Source organism: Crassostrea angulata, chromosome 9 (genome assembly GCF_025612915.1).
Source record: "Crassostrea angulata isolate pt1a10 chromosome 9, ASM2561291v2, whole genome shotgun sequence".
Taxonomy (NCBI): domain Eukaryota; kingdom Metazoa; phylum Mollusca; class Bivalvia; order Ostreida; family Ostreidae; genus Magallana; species Magallana angulata.
The window spans coordinates 20,649,176-20,673,478 of record NC_069119.1 but is presented as its reverse complement, the minus strand read 5'-3'; the positions used below and the strand labels follow the sequence as shown (position 1 = coordinate 20,673,478).

The following is a 24,303-nucleotide window of genomic DNA, read 5'->3' as shown; positions in this document are numbered from 1 at the left end:
AACTTTTTCGTCATGTCTTTCACTTTCTTTACATTCTCATCGTTGAACAACTTGGTTGCTGATGTGGTCATACACAGCTGACATAGCACCAATACAATCAGTACACATGTAATCGGTTTCATGTTTTAGTAATAGTACGTCAAATTCTATTCGCTCTCTTTGAAATGTACAATGCAGTCCTTTCCATAGACCTATTTATACAAACAGATAGTGCAACCGGTTACCGATAACAATCACTTGTGTCGATAAAATGTTTGATGCTGTGAACAGCTTTAGTATGGGCGTGTCAAAAAGTATCTTTATTTCGGTAAGGCTGTTCAAAATAATTCTATGTTTAACATAACCCACGCGCGAAAGTTTCGACAAAATCGTCGTTTTGAAAAAACAAACAAATCCGGATTTGAAAAAGTCGTTCCGGTTTGGGGTTTCATTTAGCGACTGAATTTTACATTCTGTATGAGAGAAAAACATGCTCAAAGACAGCATTGAGGTATTCAGTTTTCACAATACGAAGAAAATGAGAGTCTATTCCACTATCAAAGTAAAAAAACATTTAAGAACGAACAATAATGGATCGGACAAACACATGATCAAATGTGTCAGTAAAAATCTTATTTCGAGATTGTTTAATGTCAGTTGTCAAGTTACAGAGCCTGAACCATGCTGAACTAACTTCCGCCCAAAAAGGCATAAACGAGGTTTGTTGTATATATTTATTTAAGTAATCCATCAATAACTAAAATGACTACCCATCTTATTTAACAAAAACTTAAAATGTGTACGGTAATTGTTAAGTTATTTTGCATTTTTTAAGAAGGGGAAAGATTAAGCAATTTCTTACCACCACTGTACTAAAAAGATATAAAAAGACTTAAAAATTTTACCTTTCTCCATAGACTTCAATGTTAGCTTCGTGATGTGATAAATCTGTTCCTTTTTAACTTCTGTTCAATTTCAAAGGTGAATGACTCTTTATAATCATACTAATATTTTAGTGTTTGAACTACCAATATTTGGTTTTAACATAATTATGGCTGTAATACCTTGAAGTGAAGCTATCCATTAAGTCAGCATAATTTACTGATTAAGATAAGAGTTTTGACACATTAATGACTGCAAATCCCTTTCATTTGATATGTATCTACATTTTTAATAACATGTTCAGGAATAATAATTCATTCATTCATAATATAAAAAAGGAAGAAACTAACAGGTGGCCAAGCTAAAGTGGAACGGAAAGAAGTGGAATACACTTGTAGGGTGGCAGTTTTTTCAAGAACCCTGTCTTGAGTTCTTAGAAGTAGGTACAGTGAATCTTACAACACAACTCTGATATGAAAAATTTTAAAATGTGTCATTATGAAAATGTATGAAATAATGTCATTATTTCGTAGATAATCTGTGAATCACATGTGTTGCGCAACATTTTCCTTGAAAAGAATAAGTTTTCCCTTCGGTTGCTATGTTTATGTTGATGTAAATCTATTGGATGTACGACTTGATGTGCTTGCAAGTCACTCCACTCCTCGTCCAGTATACATGATGTACCCACAGAAAGGAATAAACATAAATTACACAAAAGTATTTGCTTTGAAAATGCAAAAACTAACATGTACTGAATCCTACCATATGTATTATATGACAGTGTTGATGTATTGATAACTGAATAGGTGACTTTCAAGAAATACACACTTGTTTGAAATTTTTGTTTGTTTATTTTTTTCCTCCCTCCCTCGTAGGTTTTAAATTTTTATGTGACGTTAAACGTAGAATTAATTTTAAAATCCTAATACCTCTCAGGATGAGTCGAGACGCGAACATTTTCTAAATTAATGATATTTTTGTATATGAAATCAATAAACGTTTGGTATTCGATTTACATTACATTTAACATCCAAATATTCTATAAAAACTCAAATGAAGTAAAATAGAACGACACATAGCTTACCAAAACTCAAATAAAGAAAAAACGTATTACAACATTCATTTCAAATTATGCTGATGTTGTATGTTTTATGTTTCCCGCAACGTACAGTGTAGATTTATTTTACAATATCATCCAATTCTATCGTTTATTAATATACTACAGTACGTTGCATGTGAAAGGACATGCACAATGTAATCAGTTTTCATTCAACAATCATGGTAAGTCGTTTGTGCTATTATTTCAAATTGATTGAATATTACCGCATGAAATTGATATATGCAGTCAAAATATTATAATTTTATTTTCTTAGTAGAGTGTAAGTAAAAAACACCTATTTCTGTAGTGTTTGATATGTCGTTCAACTCTGTTGATATATCAGTGAATAAATATTTTTGGGCGAGGCCAAATAAAATCTGTTGACAAAAAAATGGGAGATTAGATAGCGCAAATGCTCTTTGGTAAGGCGTAACATACAATTTCAAAAATTTATTTTTTTCCAATTTAATCTCTTTGATAATGTTACAATACAAGTTTGCAAAAGCACAATTTCTAACTATACATGCATTCCGTTTTGAATATTTTAACAAACGATAAGAAAAAAAATGAAAGTGATGGTGGTATCGGACCAACAACCTTTAAACCCCTAGCTCCATAATGTTACCAATTGTCTGGAGCTATAATCAATAAGCCATAAAAGTCTGAACTAACTCCAGTGCATTTTTAAATGCTATATTAGACTTCGACCACGAATTTAGGGACTTGTAATATTTTTTCTAAAAGGTTCAATTGTTGGGATACAAAATGACATTTTTAAAGTATTATGGGTCATCTCCCCACATTTTTGTTGATTGAAATTGGTTTGATTTCTTTTAAACATTATATAGACTATGACAAAAATTTGGAGCTCAGGCCAACTCTTTGAAAGAAAAGGCATTGAAGTTCTAAATATGACACTATTTGGGGGTTTTTGATACGCATACGCCGGTTTAAATTAACCTATTCCAAATATTTAACATATTTAAGGATTATAAATCGATGTTATGGTAACTATACATTGTTTTCAATAATTTAGAAAAAAAATTATGAGATTTATTAATATTTTAATTTTAGGGTATCTTATCTACCCTCATATAGGCAGTTTACTCGCCTTGTTCACTGTTCTCCTTTGATAATAATCTTCAAAGATTACCTGTAACGGTGGAATGGAAAAAGGTCATAAAGGGGAAAATTCATTCTGTTTAGACAGCATTGATATACCTTTCAATACACATGAAATTAATTGTCAGCTGATTGTCTTGGTACTTCGTCAGCATTATTTTAGCACATTGGCTTCAAAAGAGAATTTAAAGGAAGTAAATACGTGGCCGAAGAAATGAAGAACATAGTTATAGTTAAATGGAAAGATACAATAAAGATAATCAAGTTTGTTTATGTTTAATGACAATGAGAAGTTAAATTGGGTATATCTCATCTGCCTAAAGGTTTGTTACATGTAGTATTATTTTATTTATATAAATATCTAGCCTATTTCTTTTGAAATCAGATTATATCCATACATGTACGGACAAAACCGATAAACAGCACACTAACCGCACACTTGTTTTAGATCAATTTTAGGTATAAGAGGGATCTGCCATCTGATATAATATTGAAATAACTGCAATCTGCTACACCAAGTGTATTTTATTTTTCCTTTATAACGATTGTCATTGAATAGTAGTTTCTTCTCTAAAGGTGTTTCCTGAAAGAAAATGACAAATGCATTTTGTAGAAACTGAGCTTGATATCCTATAAATTCACACCATTTTGCGATATATTCTTACACCAGAGTACAAAGAGTAAGCTTTTTAAAACTTGTTTTGCACAATGTAAAAGTTACGGAACAGGGAACAGAACTACTCGAATAAGAGAGGCCAACTTATTCTGTTTTTATTGTGCATATAAGGAATAAAAAAAAAGTTCCAATTTTATAACTGTGTTCAATATACACTTGTTCTTTAAAATGTATTGCTTGGTTATTTAAAGTAGCATATAGAAATACATGCACGGTTATCATTCTTATTGCATTTCACTACAATTTATTATTGTGCTACTAGCTAAAATTTCGGGGTTTTTTTTACCATAAAGGTAGAAAAAGAATTTTTTGAAAAATTGTGATGATTTTCAGAATTTGATTTTACTGGGTCCATCACTTTAGTACCAAAGTTTTGTTGCTATTATATCAAAACTGCAGTAGAAAAAAATTTCACAAATTTACTTATAATATATATAATTTACTGTATCTGCATAGCAACAATTTATTAATTTATATGCCAAAATCTTATTTTATTGTTATCGGAAGAAATAATTAAGGCAAGATGTACTTATCATCTGGGGTATGATTTAACGTATTTTGAAGAAACCTAATTTCACAATTTATTCCAGTTTATTTATCTAACGTAAAAGTAAAAAGGTATCGTGAATAATTCAAACTGTTGCAAACTCAAAAATTTTCTTCAGATTAAAAAAACAGTTTTTTTCTGAACCATTGTATTATAACAAAAGACATTAATTAGCACAAATACAAGATTGTTTTGATTCTTTGAAATTATTAGCCATTAAGTACACCAACCTATAAATGAGAAGGAATAAACTACTTATAAGTACGTACATAAATAAGAACGTTTAGGCTTCAAATTTGAGTCTTCAATGAAATGAAAGTTTTTACGGAAAGTAAGGTAAAATTGATGCTTGAGGTGAACTCCTATTTATTCATGAACTATTGCAAATAAATTGTACTTGGACAAAGATAATAAAAAATCTTGTCAATCTTGTCAGAGACAAAATTAAAGCCTAGACAATGATTGACCGTTTTGACAAGGCAAGGCAGCTAGACATTGGAGGGTGGGGGTGTTCAGTGCTTTTTCAGACCTCAGAAATGGAGAGAGCTACAGGCGGAAAAACATTTGACGAGCAATCGAACTTACTAATTAATAACTTATGAAAACACAATGTTTAGCCGTGTTAACTACTTAATCATTTTGTGATTTTATAATTAGGTTTTTTTATTGACGGCTGCCCTATTGCAATAGGTCGTGGTGAATTCGAAAATAAGATATGGGATAGATACAAGTAGAATGTTAAACCAATATTTGAATATTATTTCATCTATAAAGTATCCAAATCTGCGTCATTGCGAAAAGCCTTCATAATGATTGAAATGTTATGCATTTATAAATGAAAACATTAAGCATATTATAGATACATTCAAAACTCAAAACAGTATTTTTAAAATTTTTATTTATCTACAAAAGTATACAAAATGAAAAAAACACCTCTAGATCTATCTTTATAATATCTAAAACAATAAAAACATAGTACCCATATTTGTTTTGAGACATAATCTATATCATTCATTCTTAAATTTTTTACAACTCATCACGAGTCAAGTGACGACGGCCGGTTTCCAATATTCTACTAAGAAGATCCGTGGCTTCAGATTTTAAATTTTCTGCCGTTTCAATTGGTGTGTCGAAGATGATGTATTGCTTTCTGTTTATTTCATAGGAAGGCCACAGAGGAATATTCTCTCCATTTGGGTTTCTAAAGGAAAAGACAGGGAAAAAATATTTTAAATATCAAGCAGTTTTCAAGTTATCTCGTTTGTTCTTAGATATTTTGAGTTAAAAATACTCTTCAGATACCAGTTATATTACAGGAAAAATCACGATCAGTCATGGATACTAAATACATCTTGTTTGATTGAAGAATGAGTATCAAGGAGACAAGCTCAAGATTTGAGTTTAAAATAATCAAGTTTTATTAATCCAATTTAAATGTTTTAGTTGCATGATTAACTACATTTTGAGTATTTCAAACTGTCTACCAAAATTGAACGTTGGCTGTCAAGTGATGATCGAGCGTGTTATAAGACTTAGCTTACAATTCTTTGTTTTCTGGACAAGGCTCGTGCCCTTTTTAACCAAAATGCTGGATAAAATTTGTTTTTACCAGAATTGGTCTATTTACATCTACTAATTAGTCTTAAAACAAGTAGTGGACGAAAGTGTTTAATTTCATTCAAATTTGTTTTCAATCTAGTATAATATTTTAGATACTTGGTATGTAAACAGACCTTTGTTTACAAAACAAACACTTGTTAGCTTGTTATCTTTCGTAGAACTCGTCAACTGACTTTTAACTTTTTGTGACAATAGGAAACACCTAAATAAAACATTTTAAAGATCAAATATAAAAAAAAATATTCAGCTTAAACTGAAAAAAGTTTCTTTTCCAGATACTATGTATATACAATTCTCACTTTAATCGACAAAATAATTTACAAAAATACTAGATTATTTACAGTGTTGGATCAAGTACACAATAGTAGATTGATGTACACATTAAGAACAATATGTAAACCCTTGTTAATTTTCGAAGAAGATCTGCAAAATAATAACAATTACGATTATTGGAGACATATCTTACCTAAACTTGGCAAAGTTAGTCCAGTATTGGATGATTTTTTTAGATAAGCCTTGATCTTCATCATATTCTTTCCTTTTCTCATCGGGAATTTCGAATATATCTGAAAAGTTGAAGAAAAAACGCAAATCATCTGCGTGCCCAGCTCCTTTAAACCAAGATGGTGGATCTCCTCCAATAGGAAAGGGCGCAGCTATGTTAAGGCTGTCCACAATGACAAAGCACCCTATATTACATCGGATATTTACACTAAAATTAAATATAAATAACGATAGAAAGGAGAAACAACATGCAGTGTCGTGTTAAGCACATGTTGGGCTTCTGAGGAAATCCCCTGTAAAACGTCACGTGACCATATTAATCACGTGATTCGATATTAATAGGTTTCAATATGCCAATTGTAAATACCCTATTACAGTTGAAAGATGACATTAAACACGTCAAAGAAAAACAGTTTCAGAAAGAACGCAGGCGCATCTACCTGAAAATTGCTGGGGTCAGCTCACCAACTGAGCTGCATTTATGTATAACAGAAAACAATTGGTATCCTCGTATGAGTGGGGGGGGGGGGTTTCCGAATTAAATAGCAATTATTTTGTATGTCCGCCAACTAGGCACCTGACCCCAACATTTTATGAAATCCTTACCATTTAAGCCAACATATTAACGTTTTCCCAACAAGATCCTGCATCATCTTTCAACTGTAATACTTATTTAAAACCAGTGTTTATAATTCTCTCCATTTTTATTTCAGATCCCAAACGCTCAAAGGACTCGGAAGCAGGGGCGACAACTCCCTTTGTTTACTTACTGAGGCGCGCAATTCAAAGTCTAAATGTATTGATATACTGAATTAAACTCTAGAAATTCACACTGCTGTTTTCTTTCTTTGTTCCTCCTTGGATATTTTAAGAGTTTAAATTCTTTCAACTTCTTGGAAATTCTTTTTAATTCACAAATCTTTCAACAGAGATAAAAATACTGAAAGGTTTATAAATATGTCCACTATACTGTACACACCACGTCCATGTTCACATCCACATTTTAAAAAAATACAAGAAGCATTATATCTATATTTTTATTTTGATCAAAATACATTTGAAATTTATAATAACAACTGGTTTCAATCAATTACACATGTAAAATATCTGCTCATCTGCAAATCACGCAACAACCCCCCCCCCCCCCTTCAAAAAAAAAATACAAAACTGGGACAAAGTAAATTCAATTATTAAATATTATCAAAATATAATAAATTTCGAATTTTCTATAGGTATATAATCAGAATATTTATTTTAAAAAAAATTCACGATATTATAATATATTTTTAAATTAAATAAATAAATATGTTATTGGCTATTTTCTTACAAAAATTTCCCAAAAAATATAAAAAATTAATACAATTAAATTTTTTATTTAAAAAAACACTTTTTGGTGCAGAACTTTAATGCAATGGAGGTATATATATATGCAATGGACGTTTTCAAGGGCATCAGTGAAAAATGACAAAATGAACAATCATGGTGAGAAATAGTCATGTGCAAGTTTTTTTAATATCATGTAAATTTGACAGTATCTATGTTTTGAACCAAACAGACCTTTTAATGCAATCATGAACTATTGTAATTTTGCAAAAGTGATTATTGCACGATCCACCAAGGACAAAAATTTGTTGACTTGGTGGGAAAATCATGAAAAAAATGATGCTGATGCCGGTGAAATATCAATTAATCGAAATTGCAGGAATTCAAATGATGTGCGATACAATATGTACCATCAAATTATGCACAGGTTTCCAAAAATGTATGTTCCCCTCTCTGTGTTTAAAAAACGTCTACCAAGAATTCAAAACTATGTAACTGATGCAAAATACTACAAAAAGAACAACATGAATGGAGAACGCAAACAATTTGTTGAATTTTTTTCTCTACAAAACTGGGCAAAACTATCAAAAACTGCAAAACAAGGCCACAGTATAACTGACTGTCGAGCATGTACATATGACTTGCACAGCATGTCATCATTACATTTGTCTTATTCAAGAGAACTAAAAGATGCAATAAACAATTGCCAAGATATGACCGAGAGTTTTTTAAACTCCACTGGTACAAAAACAATGACAGGTGCAATCAACATTGTCAAAGCAATGGTGAACACTATGAAACCCATTTTTGAGAAAAAAACAGGGCAAAACTTTACAGATGCCATATCCAAAAGTTTAAATTTGACACCAAAACTGACAAGCGAAGAAAAAAGAAAACAAAACAAAGAAAAGTTACAAAATTCCCATGAGAAATTAAAAACAACTTTGTCCCAAGATGATTTTGATGTCAATTACTTTTTATCGTCTGGGAAATCATACAGCCAACATGAGAGAGACAGACTGGCTGCTGGGTTTACTTCAAAAGAAGAGAGTGCAGCTGCACAAAAGAAAAATCAAAATGTGAAAAACAAGAAACATCATGGCCCTTTTCAATCATACCACATTAATCAAGAAGCTCTAGAAAATGAATTGGAAAACATGCCATCAAACCGTCCAATAAATTGGACACGACTTGCCAAAAAAATAAATGTTGTAACAAAAAAAGAAAACACAATTCCATTAAATGGTGGTCAGGTCTTGAAACAGTTTGCAATTTCAAAAGGCATAAATCTTAAAAAATTTTCTACAAACGGAACTGAACAGTTGCGGCGCGTGAGGAGATCCAAAAAGAAAATTGGATACAGATTGTCTATCCCTTCTATGAGATCTGCGAAAGTCTTTAAAAGAATTATAAAAAGAAACATTCAGAGCAAAAAATTTGACATCGGCGAGGAAGTTGCTCCTAAATTTTACAAGACAAATTTCATCAACTCAGATGGCGATCTTCAGGAAAAAACTGAAAAAATATATGGCAGAAAAATACCCCTCAAGACCATAATCAGCAATGAAGTCAACAGACTGGAAAAGGGTGGAGTTGTTAGACACTCAGATTATGAAAAAATGACACAAGAACAGTTCAAACACTTTTGCACTAAAATTTTGGAACCAGAACTTGCTGAGCACCACAATGGAAAAGACACAATTCAACAGAAAGAAAAGGAATGGAAACTCAAAATGTGGCATGACCACTCTGATATTCTAAATCACTCATACGTCAGCTTCATGACATGCTTCCTATACGACCCCATCAACTTTTTGACAGATGAGGAATATGCTGAAAGATTTCCTGAGAAGAAAAAGATTGATGTGCAGTCGTTTGTGGAAAGACCCCAACTCTACATATTTGGATTATCTGGTAAGATAAAGAACAAACATGAATAAATAACTTTTTAACATAAAAATGATAGTAACTACATCTACACTGAAGAAGGCTGGATGGTCATGGCTATTTTTAGAAAGCATGTGAACTGAAGAGCTCTGAATATAATCAAAACTGAAACAAAAACTTTAAGGAATTTTCTTTTCAAAATAATAGTTTGTAGCCTAAAGGGTGATACAAAATATTTAGGGCTTTTTGTGACCAGCCAGCCTCTTTCTGATTAAAAAAACCTATTTATCATGCATGAAAATATTTTTTTTAAATTTAAATAGTTCCAAAATTTCCTTTCACCAGGAAAAAAAAAATTTAATATATGACACAAAAAATAATGCTTGCCTGAGCTACAAAATACATCAAATAAAAATTGCAAATGTTGATAAAAAAAAATTCACACAGGAAAAAATATACCTGTACACGCATCATTAATAAAGCTTGTCTGAGCAAAACTTTCTGTAGATTGATCGATCGATCGATCGAGAGAGAGAGAGAGAGAGAGAGAGAGAGAGAGAGAGAGAGTGTTCACATATGAAATGCTATGAGACCATAACTATAGCAATATCTTTTTAATGATTACAGGAAGCAGCGACAAAGAACAGCTGACATACACGGAAACAAGACTGGAGGACCTTGCAAATGTAACAAAGGAGGTGGAAAACATCAAACCCATTCTTAGAGTGTTTACTGGGGATAATCCAGCTCGCCAGTTCGAGAGCGGTCAGCAAAGAGGAGGAAAATTCAGCTGCGTATGTGGTGTACCAGGAAGCGAGCACAGTAATTTTATGAAATGCTACTTCACTGAGCCTCTGACCCTCGAAGAAAGAAGAAAGCATGTTGTTTCAGGGCAAGCATGGCAAAGCATGGCAAGTGGAGTAGCCAACCCATTCCAGGGCCTGAGGAAAGAACACATAATTGAAGAGTTAGAAAGCAGAGGTATATGGTTGCATGATGAGAAAAAACCAATAGTGCAAGACAAACTGACAGAAATTCTCCATGGGATTGTTCGACCACCTGCACTTTGCTGTCTCCATCCTCTAAAGTCAACATCAGAGCTCAACATCAAGTACTATGAGATACTCGCCTGCGAACCTCTCCATGACCTGACAAATGTTATACAAAACCTTATTCAAGAATTGCCCCATCACGTCGGAGAAAACAACAAGCAGGACTTCCTATCTTTTAGTGATACCACAATTGGAAATAAAAATCAAATAAAGGGGTCCGATGCACGACTCTATGTCGTAAAGTTGGCAAAATTTTCGATACAGAAATATGAAGAAGGCAAAATTACAGAATCGATTCCAAATCTGGTGAATTCTCTAGTTGATATAGTTACCATCTGTTACTCTGATTATGACACTCGCTCTCCCAAACAACTTCTTCGGCTTTACAACCAATGTTTTGTATTTGGACTTCTTTGCAAGTCAGTGATAGGGAATCCACAGAAGTTAACCACAAGAAAATTTTACGGAAATCATTTTCATAGTATAACAATTCATGTCCCGGAAACAGCTCGACTATTCTGTATAAAATCTATAGTGCCAGAGCAGGAAGAACGCTCCTTTGGAACTTTAAGAAGAATATCAGAAAACACTACAAACAGGCAACCAAAATTTGTTGTGGACAATGCTATGCTCAGAATGAAGTTCCAAACATCTCTAAATAATCCAACAGAAACAATAGCAAAACAAAACTCAACAGTAAGCAAACAGGCCAAATTACTTCCTGCAAAAAAACGGACAGTACTACAATCAACACTGCTCAAAAAATTTCCCTTGCTTATTCAAAGTCACTTGGAACGTATTGCAGACTTTGTCCTTCCTGGAAAAAATGTCTGGTGGTCGGTTGATGCCGAGGATGGTATGATATTCCATGACGGTCCAGAAGACGATGAAAGAAGACCAGATGGACCACAGCTGCACCACTTTCGCTCCCGATCATTGAAAGAGGAGAGAATGTGGATCAAGCAGAAATGGCAGGAATGTCTCCATCACTTTGCCTCAGGAGAACTGCAGCTTCCATTCCGCAGACTGAAAACATATGAGGACGGCAAAATCATCTACATATCTAAAGGAACCAAAGGTAAACAGAACAAAAATAATGTTATTCAATAAATGTGAAAATCCCTCAATTTAATATTATTCTTCATATTCATTGTGTTCTAGGATTTAACTTTATAATGTTTAAATGAAACTGAATTTTTATATACATGAATATAAAGTAACTTAATGTACCTTTAACAGGAAATGCAGAAAATTGCCAGTCAGAGAGAGATGAAGCGAGTGTTGCCAACACAGGGAATGGAGGACACCAACAAACTATTGATTGTAAGGACTTAAAAAAGTCAAAACAGTATATAAAAAGAAAATCTTTTTAGTCAAGATGTCTAAAAATATTTTTTTTCAAATAAAGAAATTTTGTGCCCTCTGATATTAAATATTTAAGATTTATTTTAGGCAATGGTACAGAAAATTAAATTGCAATGTTTTGGCCAATGATCTAAATGATTCTTGTTACTTTTTTCAGCTCATGAGCAGTACACAGGATTGATGGCAGAGCAGAATGAGGAAAGTGGAGTCCGTCTTGGGCCCGATCAAGAACCAGATGGTGGAAGCTTGGAACCTCTGGATGATGGCAAGTGTCTGGAAGATAAAAATTATGCATGTAAAATTTTTCATGTTAAAGATTCATTGGGATTTATTTTCTTAATCTTATAGGCATAGGTGATGATTATTTTGCCCACCAGAAATTGACACAGACTAAAGATGATGGTATACAAGATTTCTACATTGACTTGAAAGATATATTGCATAGAAAAATCTTGAACCTATTACTTATTTTAATTACCTTTTAAAGCTAAGAAGCGGTACACAGATTTAAGGTCAAAGAATGAGGAGAGTGGAGTCCGTCTTGAGCCAAGCCATGATATGGATAAGGAAAATGAACCTCTGGAAGAAGGTATTATTTACACAGTCATATTCATTTAAAATCAAAGGTTAAGAGATAGAATCATTTCAATACCGGTAGGTCAAATTCATGAAATCATAATGAATGTTGTACAAGCTTGTTGATTGTTTAGATACAATTTACTACTTTTCACACAAAAACATGGTATGTCTTCTGAATCTCTCAGTGTTATGAATGATAAATAATAATGTTAAAAACTTTAAAGGAATATAAATCTGGTTAGTACATGATCAAATTTTCTGAGAATTTGTGTTTTAGACTGGATTTGATCAAGCGGGCAACCAAGTTCATATTTCGGTGAACTTTTTAACATTACCAATTATTTCTTAATTGTTTACACACACTGTCAAAGTAATTAAACCTTTTCATTCAAAAAAGTAACGAGTCAGTGTTAAAATAAAAAATAAACATCTTACATTCCTAGAACAAATCGAAAAGACAGGGCTCACAATACAGACGGCAAGGGCTCCCCAGGCACGGGATATAGGACACAAACAAACTGTTGAAGGTAATCATCTGTAACAAACCAAACATTTTATCTTAACATGATTGCTTAAAATTTGTGTAAAGCCTAATAGAAACGGAAGATGGAGTGTTGGTTCCAAAGAAATTAACACAACACAAACATTGAACACAATGCAACATCATCAACATAACATAACCATTTTCAAATTTATTTAGATTTCTTTTTTTAACATTTGTAGTTGCTGTATTTTTAGGCATAAGGGGAAAACAAGCTGCCAACTATGCACCTTCAGACAATCATGTGGAGATATCCAATCAAATAACAGATAAAGGTGTTAAAAATCATAGCTCTAAAATTTAAAAGCTTCAATAAATGTGTATTTCTTATACATAATATTATTTCAAATAAGAATTATGAATATAATTTTTTTTTCAAATGTTTGCATTTTCAGCATGTGTTGCTAGTGGAAGAAAAAGAGCTTTAAAAGACGAGAATACACTAGGAGGTATAAAAAAGGATGCAGTTGACATTAAAAAATCAATATGTTTCTTCATAATAAATTAGCGGGGTTTTTTTTCTCATCAGATTACTTTTGTAAATATTAGTACTTTAAGCATTGAGAAGCATACCTTTTTAATACAAAGTTGGTTGAAATTGTTTCCAATGGGTTAGATGGTTGATCATTATTGCAGGATAACAATGATCAGCCATTCAAGCCATTTAAATAATTTCATCTACACAACAGATTATACAATTAATAATAATAATAAAAGTATTATTTGGTGATGATAATAAAATATCAAAATACTCCTCAAATCACATATATACTGAAAAAGGTCGAATTTTTTTTTTATTTCTAATTCTAGATTCTCATGTTAAAAAATGCCGGAGACAACTCTTTCAGACCAGTGAAAGAGAAAATGATGAACAGAGCAACTGCACAAAAAATGAGGGTAAGTTTTATTTACTAATCAAACTCTACAGAAAAAAATACCTTTTAACAATTGTCTGCATTTCTACATGCACATGATGTAATGTTGACAGCCATTTTTTCTTTCATTCTTAGCCAAGCGGTACATGACAGATGACCTGGTGCAAATGCTGCTGGGAAAATGTACAGAGGTTGAGGAGTTCCTGAAATACAGACGTTTGTTAGCAAATGATAGGTCTTTTTACCAACAATATGAAACATCATTAGCCAAAATACAAACAAGAATTAGTAGACTACACAGAGAACTGTCAAATTCTAAGAATGAAAAAAATGAAAAGTTCATTATGTATGCAGAATTACTACTACAGCATTGGAGGATTTATTTCTGAAGCTAAATCTCAGTTGTACTATATATATACCAAAATATATCCCAGGTATAAATGAACCTATTGTGTTCAAACTGTACTTTTATGGTAAAATTGATAATTAATACATTTTAAATTGTAAGAAATAAATGTATTTTCCTATTTGAAATTTCAATAGTTGTTTAATTGTATTTTATTAAGTTGGTGTGCTTGGCAAAGACTGCACATGTATTCGAGACCATTTCTACATTATTTAATTTTAGTACCTTGCAAACTTTACTTTCCTTACCTAGGTCATATGGGTATAGTCCACTAATGCATTTCAATATTTTACCAAATTTATTTTGTTCATATTCTTATGAAAAAGCTCAATTATGTCCGATTTTATAAAAATTTCGTCGTAAAAATCATGAATTTTTCTTTAGTTACAAAAAAGAATTGTTTTCAAACACCATGAAAAAGGTAAAATAGAAAAGTAAAGGAATTTCCCTATCCATCAAGGTATTACATGTAGGTATTGGTTTATAAATGATTAAGTTATATGACTCTATAATGTGAGGCCCTCAATTCAGTTTTTGCTCCATGTCAAAAGCAGCCATTGAGAGAGAGAGAGAGAGAGAGAGAGAGAGAGGGGGAGAGAGAGAGAGATTAAGAGACACAGAGAGAATTAGAGAGAGGGGGAAAGATACAGAAAGAGAGAACAGATAGGCAACAATATCTACATCTTCATGCACAACACATATATACAGCCTAAAGAACAACACCCCCCCCACCCCACCAACATTCAATATCAACCCCCACCCCAACATATTGATATATTTTTTCAATAGTATGAGCTAATAAATACTAGTAAATATCTACTTTAAATGATTACTGATAATTTCATTCAATTTTGATTAGGATAAGAAAGATATGTTTTGTGGATTAAGTACTAACCAACATGGTAGGCTTCTACATGTTAAAGAGTGCATACCTACATCTTCGGTACATAGTCATGTCACATGCATGACAAATTAATTTACTCAAATTTAATGCAAATCTATCATCATAAATATAGAATTGGAACCTACCAGACACTAATACAATTCCCTTACAATGCAAACTAATCTTAGATAGCTGGACACTGCTAGAATGAAGTATTTTTCCTCACCGGAAACTTTCTGCTTTTCTACTTTCACTTTTGCTCACTTGAAATGATCGCACTAAAAACCCGAAGTGATATTTGGTCTCAAAATTTATAAAAATGTCTTCTAAACTCATATATAATTAGAAACACAAATACATTTTCATTTTTTTTAATGTAAAAACTCAAAATAAATTACACTCAAGTTAAAATCACAATTTCTTTAATTTAAATTGGTTTTTTTGAAAATCCGGGGGGGGGGGGGGGGGGGGGGGGGGGTTGTGATGGATATTATCTAAGAAGATGTGTTGTTAAAATGATTAAACTTGTTGGAAATTTAGTTTATTCACATAAATTAGAAGATGTACAAAAGAAAAATGCACGTTTATCATATTAATTGCAAATAAACAAGAAATATGCCTTACCAGTATGGAGCTCAATATGGGTATAGTCCACTAATCATTTTCCATAGGCGGTAATGTTAATTAACATTAGGGTTCATAGCTCCGGCCCTAATTTTCGTTCAGCAACGAGGGACCTCTTGAATGAAAGCTCAGCAAATTGTCTCTTTCCTGTTAAAATTTCGTGGTTCAGTTTCATTTTCCAGCAAAATGCTTCAGTATTGAAAAACTCTGAAAATGAAAGTAAAAGAAGGGAATTTCTCAGTTTTGGAAAGGGTGTACATCAAACAGTTTCAATTCTTTACTTCAAATGATAATTCAATTTTGACACTTGTTTTTAAAATTGCAAATCCTCTTTTTCTGACATGTGTCAAGCATTCTGATTTAAAATGTCCCAAAAAATGTATATACACTCTGAAAGTATAGGGACTATTTTGCTTAAAGGCACTACTTTGTTGTCCTACCGATTCTAAAAATAGTTAGAGGAATATACCCATATATGTTGCTATTAGATATACAAATTCAACTTAGTGAAATCTAAATATATCTGAAAAATCTTTTGATGATCACTGAAAGCTAATACATGCATTGATCCAAAATTTAGCATTAATCGAGCAAAGGCAGCTTTAAACCAGCAAAGGCAGCTTTAAACCATAGCATGTCATTGTAAATAAAATTAATATAAAGCATTCTGACCTACATTGAACTACTTGACAGTACTAGTTCATATTTGTATCATTTTACAGTTCCCAATACTGTACAGCATAGTTGCTTCAAAAAGACAAGTGAGCCGTAACATTTCCAAGGCATGTAACAACCAATTATCCCTGATTTTATCCATGTCATGTGTGCACTTGACAGTGATGGAGGAATTTCGGATTGTGTTGGATATTTCGATCCCGACTTTATAAACAGCAAAAAAGAATGTCACAAGATGGCTGTTCCTCAAATTCTAATAATATTCAATCTTTTAAAATTTATCCAATAATTTTTAGCATGTAAACATCTCAAGGTACGGAACTGTACATTAACAGTTTTTATAGAGGTACATACAATTTTTTGTACTTGTAGTGAAATGCAACCTAGAAACTCATTAACTTTTCCTTACAAAACAATTCCTTAAACTTTCAACCAATTTTGGCTCTGGAATATTGCTTAGTATCATGTTGCAAAGATCAGGAAAAAAATACAAAAAAAAACCATACAAAAATTAAAATAAATGGTAAATACATGCAAGTTGTGTCTGACCTTAAAACAAAGATAGGCAATGTATTACATGTCAGGGTTTGACACTCGTCAGAATCTGTACTCGCCATTGGGCAACCAAGAAACAGATCTCTGGTTGCCCAAACAAATTTCAGCTTGCCCTAAATATTTTTTGCACAAAATCAAAGAAAAATGTGTTTTGTAATACTAAGTCTGTTTCATTCTCTCTCCTCTCTCTCTCCTGACAATGCTTTTTTTTTTATGGTAAGAAAGTTTCCTGTCTTCACTAATATCTGCAATGCTATGTGGACTTTGTAAAAATTTCTACTTGCTTTATAATTAATTTATATTGGTCATTTTTGGTACTAAGTGGCTTTGTCAAGGATGAGAAGTGTGCACAGGATGTGAGATTTTTTAAATTTTCATATTCTTGTGTTTATACCATGACTGGAGTCTAGTTCGAAACCGAGCATTCAAATTAGATTGGTTTGCTCCGAGACATATATACATGCAAGTTAAAACCGAGTGGCCTGATCGTACACATCGGCTTAAAACTGAAAAATTGCCACACATCATAATATGACTTTTGTTCACAATTTATAACAGAAGACAAGTTTTGTACTCAAGAAATACTTAAATATTTTGAATTTATCTCATCGTGTATGATCGTATAGCTCTAGAAAAAAGCACATGCCATGTGACATGGCCAAAAAGCGGATACACGTGTGACCAGGCTGAACGTTAAAAATTGTGTTGTTTACATCAATAAAATAAAAGTCAAGCAATAAAAACAGCTGCGGAATGTTACAATCTTTCTGAACATACCATAAAATCTGTCTCAGGTGCATGTTCTTCTTCTACGACTTGTTTATTCTCCATATTTCTCCTCCTTCCACCGCGACACTCGCACCTGCAGGCTGAACTATCACCACGAGATGTCAAGAGCTGCGAAGACACCGATTGACCTCTGCGCATGCGCATATTTAAGTAGCAAATTACGAAAGTAAGAAAATTATGCGTTAATAGATTCATTTATATAGTTTAAATGGTTTACTACGGATGAAATGTTAAATAACGTTATTAAAATATTAATCTTTTGATAATATAACAAAATTTTAATGAAAAGTGCTGGAGCAGAAGTACACCATTATGACGTCACGAACGACGACAAACTTTTCGCGGAATTTTTGAAGGCTCAAATGTCTATGGGAAGCCTTAACACAGCTGCGGGTCTCGTTTTGGTTATAAGAAATTGATAGGTGTTTGCTTGGGGGTTATCTTTGGCGTGGGTTGACAACATTAAGTTGCTTGGCACGATGAAAGTCGAATCGCCATGAAACTCGCACACTTTATTACTTTGGGCATCAATACTTTCAGCGGTAGTGTAGAAATCACAGATTTCTTGAGCTAATTCAGGAACATTTCCCACTGCGTTATTAACAAAGACAGGTGCTGTCATCTCACATAAGACGCTTTTAGGAATTTTTTCTGTAACGCTAAAGTTATATTTCTTTTGAACGTCAGGTGTCAAGCCCATGTACAGCATATTGCCTTCACCGTCTAGAGTGCCAGACATAAAGTCCAGAGAGCGGAAAAATTCATAGCTCTTATCTTCAGGAGATTTCGGATAAGCTAGATGTTCACCTATTAGCTTGCCATCTACACTTGGATATAATCCCCCAGCTTGATAAGACACGTTTTGGGAATCCATTATATCAGGTAACATTATTGCGTTTGTAATATTTTCAACAGGCAATTTCTGTAGACAATCTAAGGTTTCTGCAACATCTCCTTTGTCACTGCAATTTGTTCTTTCTAAAAATAGATCTTTTGTTCTTATTTCCCATTCCTTCTTTGCAACGGTAACAGTAGACACTACCCCACTTTGAGATATAGCTCGTTGAAACAAACCTTCGTTGGATGGAATCAAAGTTAGCAAACTAACAGACATACCACCTGCTGACTCCCCAAAGATGGTCACTGAGTTCGGGTTTCCACCGAAAGAAGCAATGTTGTTATGAATCCAACGGAGAGCCTCAATCTGGTCCATTATTCCGTAATTTCCCGACAACAGAGGATCATGCATTGTAAAGAAGCCTAAGAGTCCAAGTCTGTAATTGATGGTAACGACTATGATGTCCCCTTTTAAAACCATTGGTTGTGGCTTGTACTGATTAGCAGCACCGATTATGAAGCCGCCCCCAAAAATCCATACCATGACAGACAGGCTACGTTCCAATGAAATTTTACCAGGAACATAGATATCTAGATATAGACAATCTTCATTTGTCTCCGAAAAATTGAATCCAGGAGAAGGAAAGTGCCACTGGGGACATACGGGGGATTTTGTTTCAGATATCCCTTGGATACCATCCCATTCTCCAATAGGCTGTGGTGGTCTAAATCGGAGTTTTCCGATTGGAGGTTTGGCAAACGGTATTTTCACAAATCTAAATACTTTTCCATCGTCATAATTTTCCTCGTAACCTCTAACCCAACCTGACGTCGTGTTGACTTCAACGGCATTAACCACGTCATTTCTTTTTACTAACGATGCTACCAAAGTGAGCGAAAAAATGTAGACCTTCATCATCTCTATTGAAAAATTAGACAAATCTTTACATTCTGAAATGATAAAGTGTAAATTAGAAACAAATCGTATCAATTTGGAACTTATAGTTTAATCAGCATATCAAACTTTAAACAAAAATGTTCGAAAGTTAGATCAAGGTATTTAAATTTTGGCAGAAAAAATAAAGGAAAAACAAAACCCCCGTTATTTTTGATTAAGTGGTATCCATCATTGTGAAGTTCAGTAAGGGTACATGTACAGCAAATACATGTTGAGAAGATAAAAACTCTTCATTCTATTATATAAGAAGAAAAGCGTAATACTATAGAGTTAAATTTAATATTATGATTACATAAACAGTTCTGTCCAACGTAGCGATTAAACCTTGAAAAGAGAGAGTCACCCTTGCATTTGCCTTCCAATAATTGTAAAAATTGCTCTTGTACATGTATTTCAGACTTCAGTTCCTGATTAAACTTAAAAAAAAATATCGATGCATCGATTTGATCCTGATATTTTTTCGATATTATTGAAACTTATTTTCTTACTAATTTTTAAAAAAACATAATTTTTTGAGTCGATATTGCGGATATGAAGGAAACTGATCAATGGCAAGGCAATTTTTTGGGTTTTATTTAGGAAGGGGGGGGGGGGGGTAAATCAGTGTTCAAGAGATATTTACATTACTTGTCTCTTTGCAATTTACCTCTAGTCTCCCATATAATGCGTCAATATACTTTTTTTATAGTCACTACGATATTACCTGCAGTTTTATGCCAATAATTCCATATTTGGTAACATGTTTATCATGACTATCATTTGGGGAAGACTATGAATCTCACATACTCTGGAAGCTGAGGCATTGCCGACCTGAGAATCCGTTTTCAGAGTCCAAAACTTTAGATCAGCTGATTTCAGAGGTTCGATCAAATGGTTGTTTCGTGAGAGCTAACAAGACCAATGGTAGGTTCCTATTTGGTGTTAATTGACGTGTGGATGGGTATTTATTAAATAGACCTTTCAACTATGATGAAAGTCCTGAATCTATACCAATACAATTCCCATTTTGATTAATGACTACTATTCCTGACTTATATCCAGCAATCATTTGAGGTTTGCATTTTTTTTTTTTACATTGAAGAGGTATATAAACAAAAGGCCCATGGACTACATCGCTTACCTGAACAACAGTTCCTTGTATCAATTTATATTAGTTTTTTAAAAACTTTAAAAATATATTTCTATGTTAAACTTTAAACAGATATTTTTCACATTTTAGAGAAACTCGTGAAGAGAATGGGCCCGTTCAAATCTTACGGGTGTAGGACTGTAGTTAACTTTAAAGTCAGTGATCAGTTGTTAATGACATTAATGAAGTTATGAATCAACTGCAGGGACCTTGATTTAGCAGAGAGGTTCAACACTATAGTCGTGCTACCGAGTCCAATATTATCAACACGTTTGTGCATGAGATGCATGACATTTTGTTTGAAGGGGTCATGAAAGCTATAATAATACCAAGTCAACTGAAACGCCAAAAATCCATGCCAAAGTCATTTGAAGAATTTTCTTCGGCAAGAATTGCAATGAACGCCACAGGAGTGACATAGGCCATCCCAACAGATATAAATAGCCAGTCACTGGCACACAGTAACAACAAGAGTCGCCAAACAGTGAAGGCTTTAACTTGTGTTGCACCTAATGCTGCTCTTGTGTTCTGTTTCGATCTTTATCCTGGATCAACACCAGACTCCGCAAGTGTGGCCAGTGTGGCATTGGTTTCCTCAGTAGCAAATTTATAATATGACGTCACATCGACAAGTGCATTGCAAACAGTCAGCTGTTTATATTCAACGTTGTTGGCATAGTTATTTTTAATGTAGTGTAATGTGTCTGTAGTCATAAAAATCGGAAGTTTTATAAAATTATTTTGGGGCATATTTGATGACTTGTTGTTTTGTGTTTGTGTTTTGTCTCATAGTTAAAATTTCCCGTACTTTCTGTCGGTGCGACCATAAAGAAGACCCTAACAGTGCTGCATATATAACAATATTTATATATGGAAACATATCTATGTCGATATCACTATAATACATATAATGTTCTATGTCAACACTTCTTTCTTGATATTACTAACACTCATTCTTAAAAAAATTATCATTTAACCCATTATTTTGTTCAGTCGCATCGCAGATAGCAAGAAAGATGGAAAATTTACAATAAAGTGATTTATATAATGAAAACCCACCTCAAAACAATGCAAAATATTTGCATAATTAAAACGACATTATTCATATACATGTATTACATGGCTTCGAAGGCAACATATCGGATATTTGCCCCGAGGTGACAGGAAAGCCTTGGAGTGAGACAGGAAGGCCCTAGAGTGGTATGTCGCCCGATACCGAAGGCAGAGGGCGACATAACACTCCACGGCTTTCCTGTCACCGAGGTACAAATATTCTGGTATTGTCGCCCGAGAAGACATGTTATATATGTTATATAACATCTTTAAATAAAAATCTGTTGAAGAATATATTAATTTTACCTCATTAAAAGGTGTATTTTTATAATTAATCCATCTTCATATCTTACAAATCAATTTTCTTGTAAAATGTCGATTGATGCTTTCAAAAAGATAATTTTTCAAATTAAACAATTAAAGTAAGATTCTCTGAATAGGAGACACTGTCATGACATTTTTTTTCGAGGAATTGTTTACGTTTGCTTTGCTAAATTTCGATCCCGACATAATTAATATGCAGAATTATTGCACGCGAGGGTAATATAACAGTTTCAGGAGGGCAATATAACCATTTCCTGTGAAATATAACTTTTTCCGGAAGGGCAATTTAACTATTTCCGGTGTAAATCAGCAATTTTCAGGGCATAGTAATAAAATCATATCATTTGTGACATAACGAGAAAACTTATTCAAAAATGTTATATAATAGTTTATATGTTGATAAGACGATAAAAAGCATGAAAACGTATAAGTTATAACACAACAAGTGTAGGCCCAGATACGCATCCATAGTATTCAGGTCAATACATATATCTTTAATCCTCTTGGACACATAGAGAAGAGATAAACGTATATACCTGGGTTTATTTTGGTTTAATTATGAGTTAACAAGTCATTTTTAAAGATACGTCTTCTTAATGAGCATAATTTATATAGGGAATACCGCGTACATATATCACTCATACCTCAAAACGAATCACAGTAGATCAAAATTCTAAGGTACACATACTTTTTGCTATAAAGTTAACTACGTGTTTGTATCTATATCCGTGCTAAAAACTATTTTTGTTGTAAACCTTTGTTTAGGCACAAACCTAGAATTAGATCTTACCCTATTACATCGATTGGCACTGCAAATTGTCGAGAGCGGTAAGGCGCCCCACTTCTACTGGCGTTTAAAAACACTGTTTAAAGGGTCGCTATTCTAAATTTTAAACTCTTATCACGTGTGTAAGCATATACTTTATTAAGGTCTTTCGTTGGAATTATTCTTCAGCAAAGTGTTTCGTTTCGTTTATTTTTTTCTTCTAAACGCCAACTTTGATCCTTGATATTTCGCTCGTTTGTTCGCCGATTCTTTCGATATTTTCAAATCTGATCACATGCCACCGCAACGTCATTTTAACGCGTTTTCTTGCTCCTATGTTTCAAATACCTTACACGTACAAACAAACGGAAAACATACATTATTTTTCATTTCTTGTCTTTTGTTTACATTTTAATTTTAGTTCATACTTTTGAACTAATGATATCAGTCTTTGTGTAAAAAGTAATATATATTTAGTACCCTTGTTTAATTCAAGTTCAACAATAAAAAAAAAGCCCCAATGAAATGACGTAGTGAAGCTCTAAAATCCTTTACATTCTATAGTTTTTGTTTGAACAAATGCTTTGCCTGAAAAATTCTTCTCCCAAAATTCCCGCCAATATGATGTTTAATTATTCGCCTCGTCGTGGTGTCAAATTTCTATTGCTTAGTAAATGTAATTCTACTGTCTTCATATTTCAACTGGAACACAAGTGAAATTTGCGTAAAAGTTAGTCAAAATAAATAGATAAATGAACATATATTATAATTTGATTTCATTTGTTATCAATTGTTGGTCTACTGACACTAAGAGAGTAGTTGTTTAAGTTTTTTTAGTCTCCAAGTTTGTCTGCGCCGGGTACCACAACCACCATCGACTAATTATGTACGATCGTATTGTGATGTCTCAATAGTTTCCGAACAATCCTCGTATTATCGGAATCGTTTTTGTGTGCTTTCCCGATTGCGTCATGTTAAAGTCTGTCGGTTACGTAATTTATAAAATACCCCCGCACCATTACCACAAACTTTCTTATTGGTGGACACAGCTTACCACTGATTTGCTGCTGATAATCAACCCACCGATCCCTGCACATCAAGTTTTTCATCAAATTCTTTGATCTTGAAGCTCATCACACAGACTTACTTGGTTAAGAAAGAATTATTCCCTGGGGAAGGGGTGGGTGCCAAATCTCCTAGAAGGATTTACAGAGTTAAACTTCAACATACACGGAACAACGGCTATATAT

At 33.1% G+C, this 24,303-nt stretch overlaps 1 protein-coding gene and 1 long non-coding RNA gene across 3 annotated transcripts; one reads left to right on the top strand and one right to left on the bottom strand.

Moving 5' to 3' along the window:
- Positions 1-5,188: 5,188 nt before the first annotated feature.
- LOC128163485 (carboxylesterase 1C-like) lies at positions 5,189-23,164 on the bottom strand. Of its 2 annotated transcripts, none has more exons than XM_052827101.1 (4): positions 23,078-23,164; positions 18,381-19,744; positions 6,395-6,579; positions 5,189-5,509 (listed from the first exon to the last, which is right to left on the bottom strand). In XM_052827101.1, the coding sequence occupies exons 2-4, from the start codon at positions 19,740-19,742 to the stop codon at positions 5,335-5,337; spliced, it is 1,722 nt and encodes a 573-aa protein (XP_052683061.1). In that variant the 5' UTR covers positions 19,743-19,744; positions 23,078-23,164; the 3' UTR covers positions 5,189-5,334. The 2 variants fall into 2 exon arrangements, with proteins under 2 accessions (XP_052683061.1, XP_052683060.1); XM_052827100.1 differs by having other exon boundaries at positions 18,381-19,774; positions 23,078-23,153.
- LOC128163486 (uncharacterized) lies at positions 13,080-15,061 on the top strand. The gene is made up of 3 exons (XR_008240808.1): positions 13,080-13,165; positions 13,377-14,076; positions 14,190-15,061. It is a non-coding gene; the product is annotated as an uncharacterized LOC128163486 (long non-coding RNA).
- Positions 23,165-24,303: the final 1,139 nt, after the last annotated feature.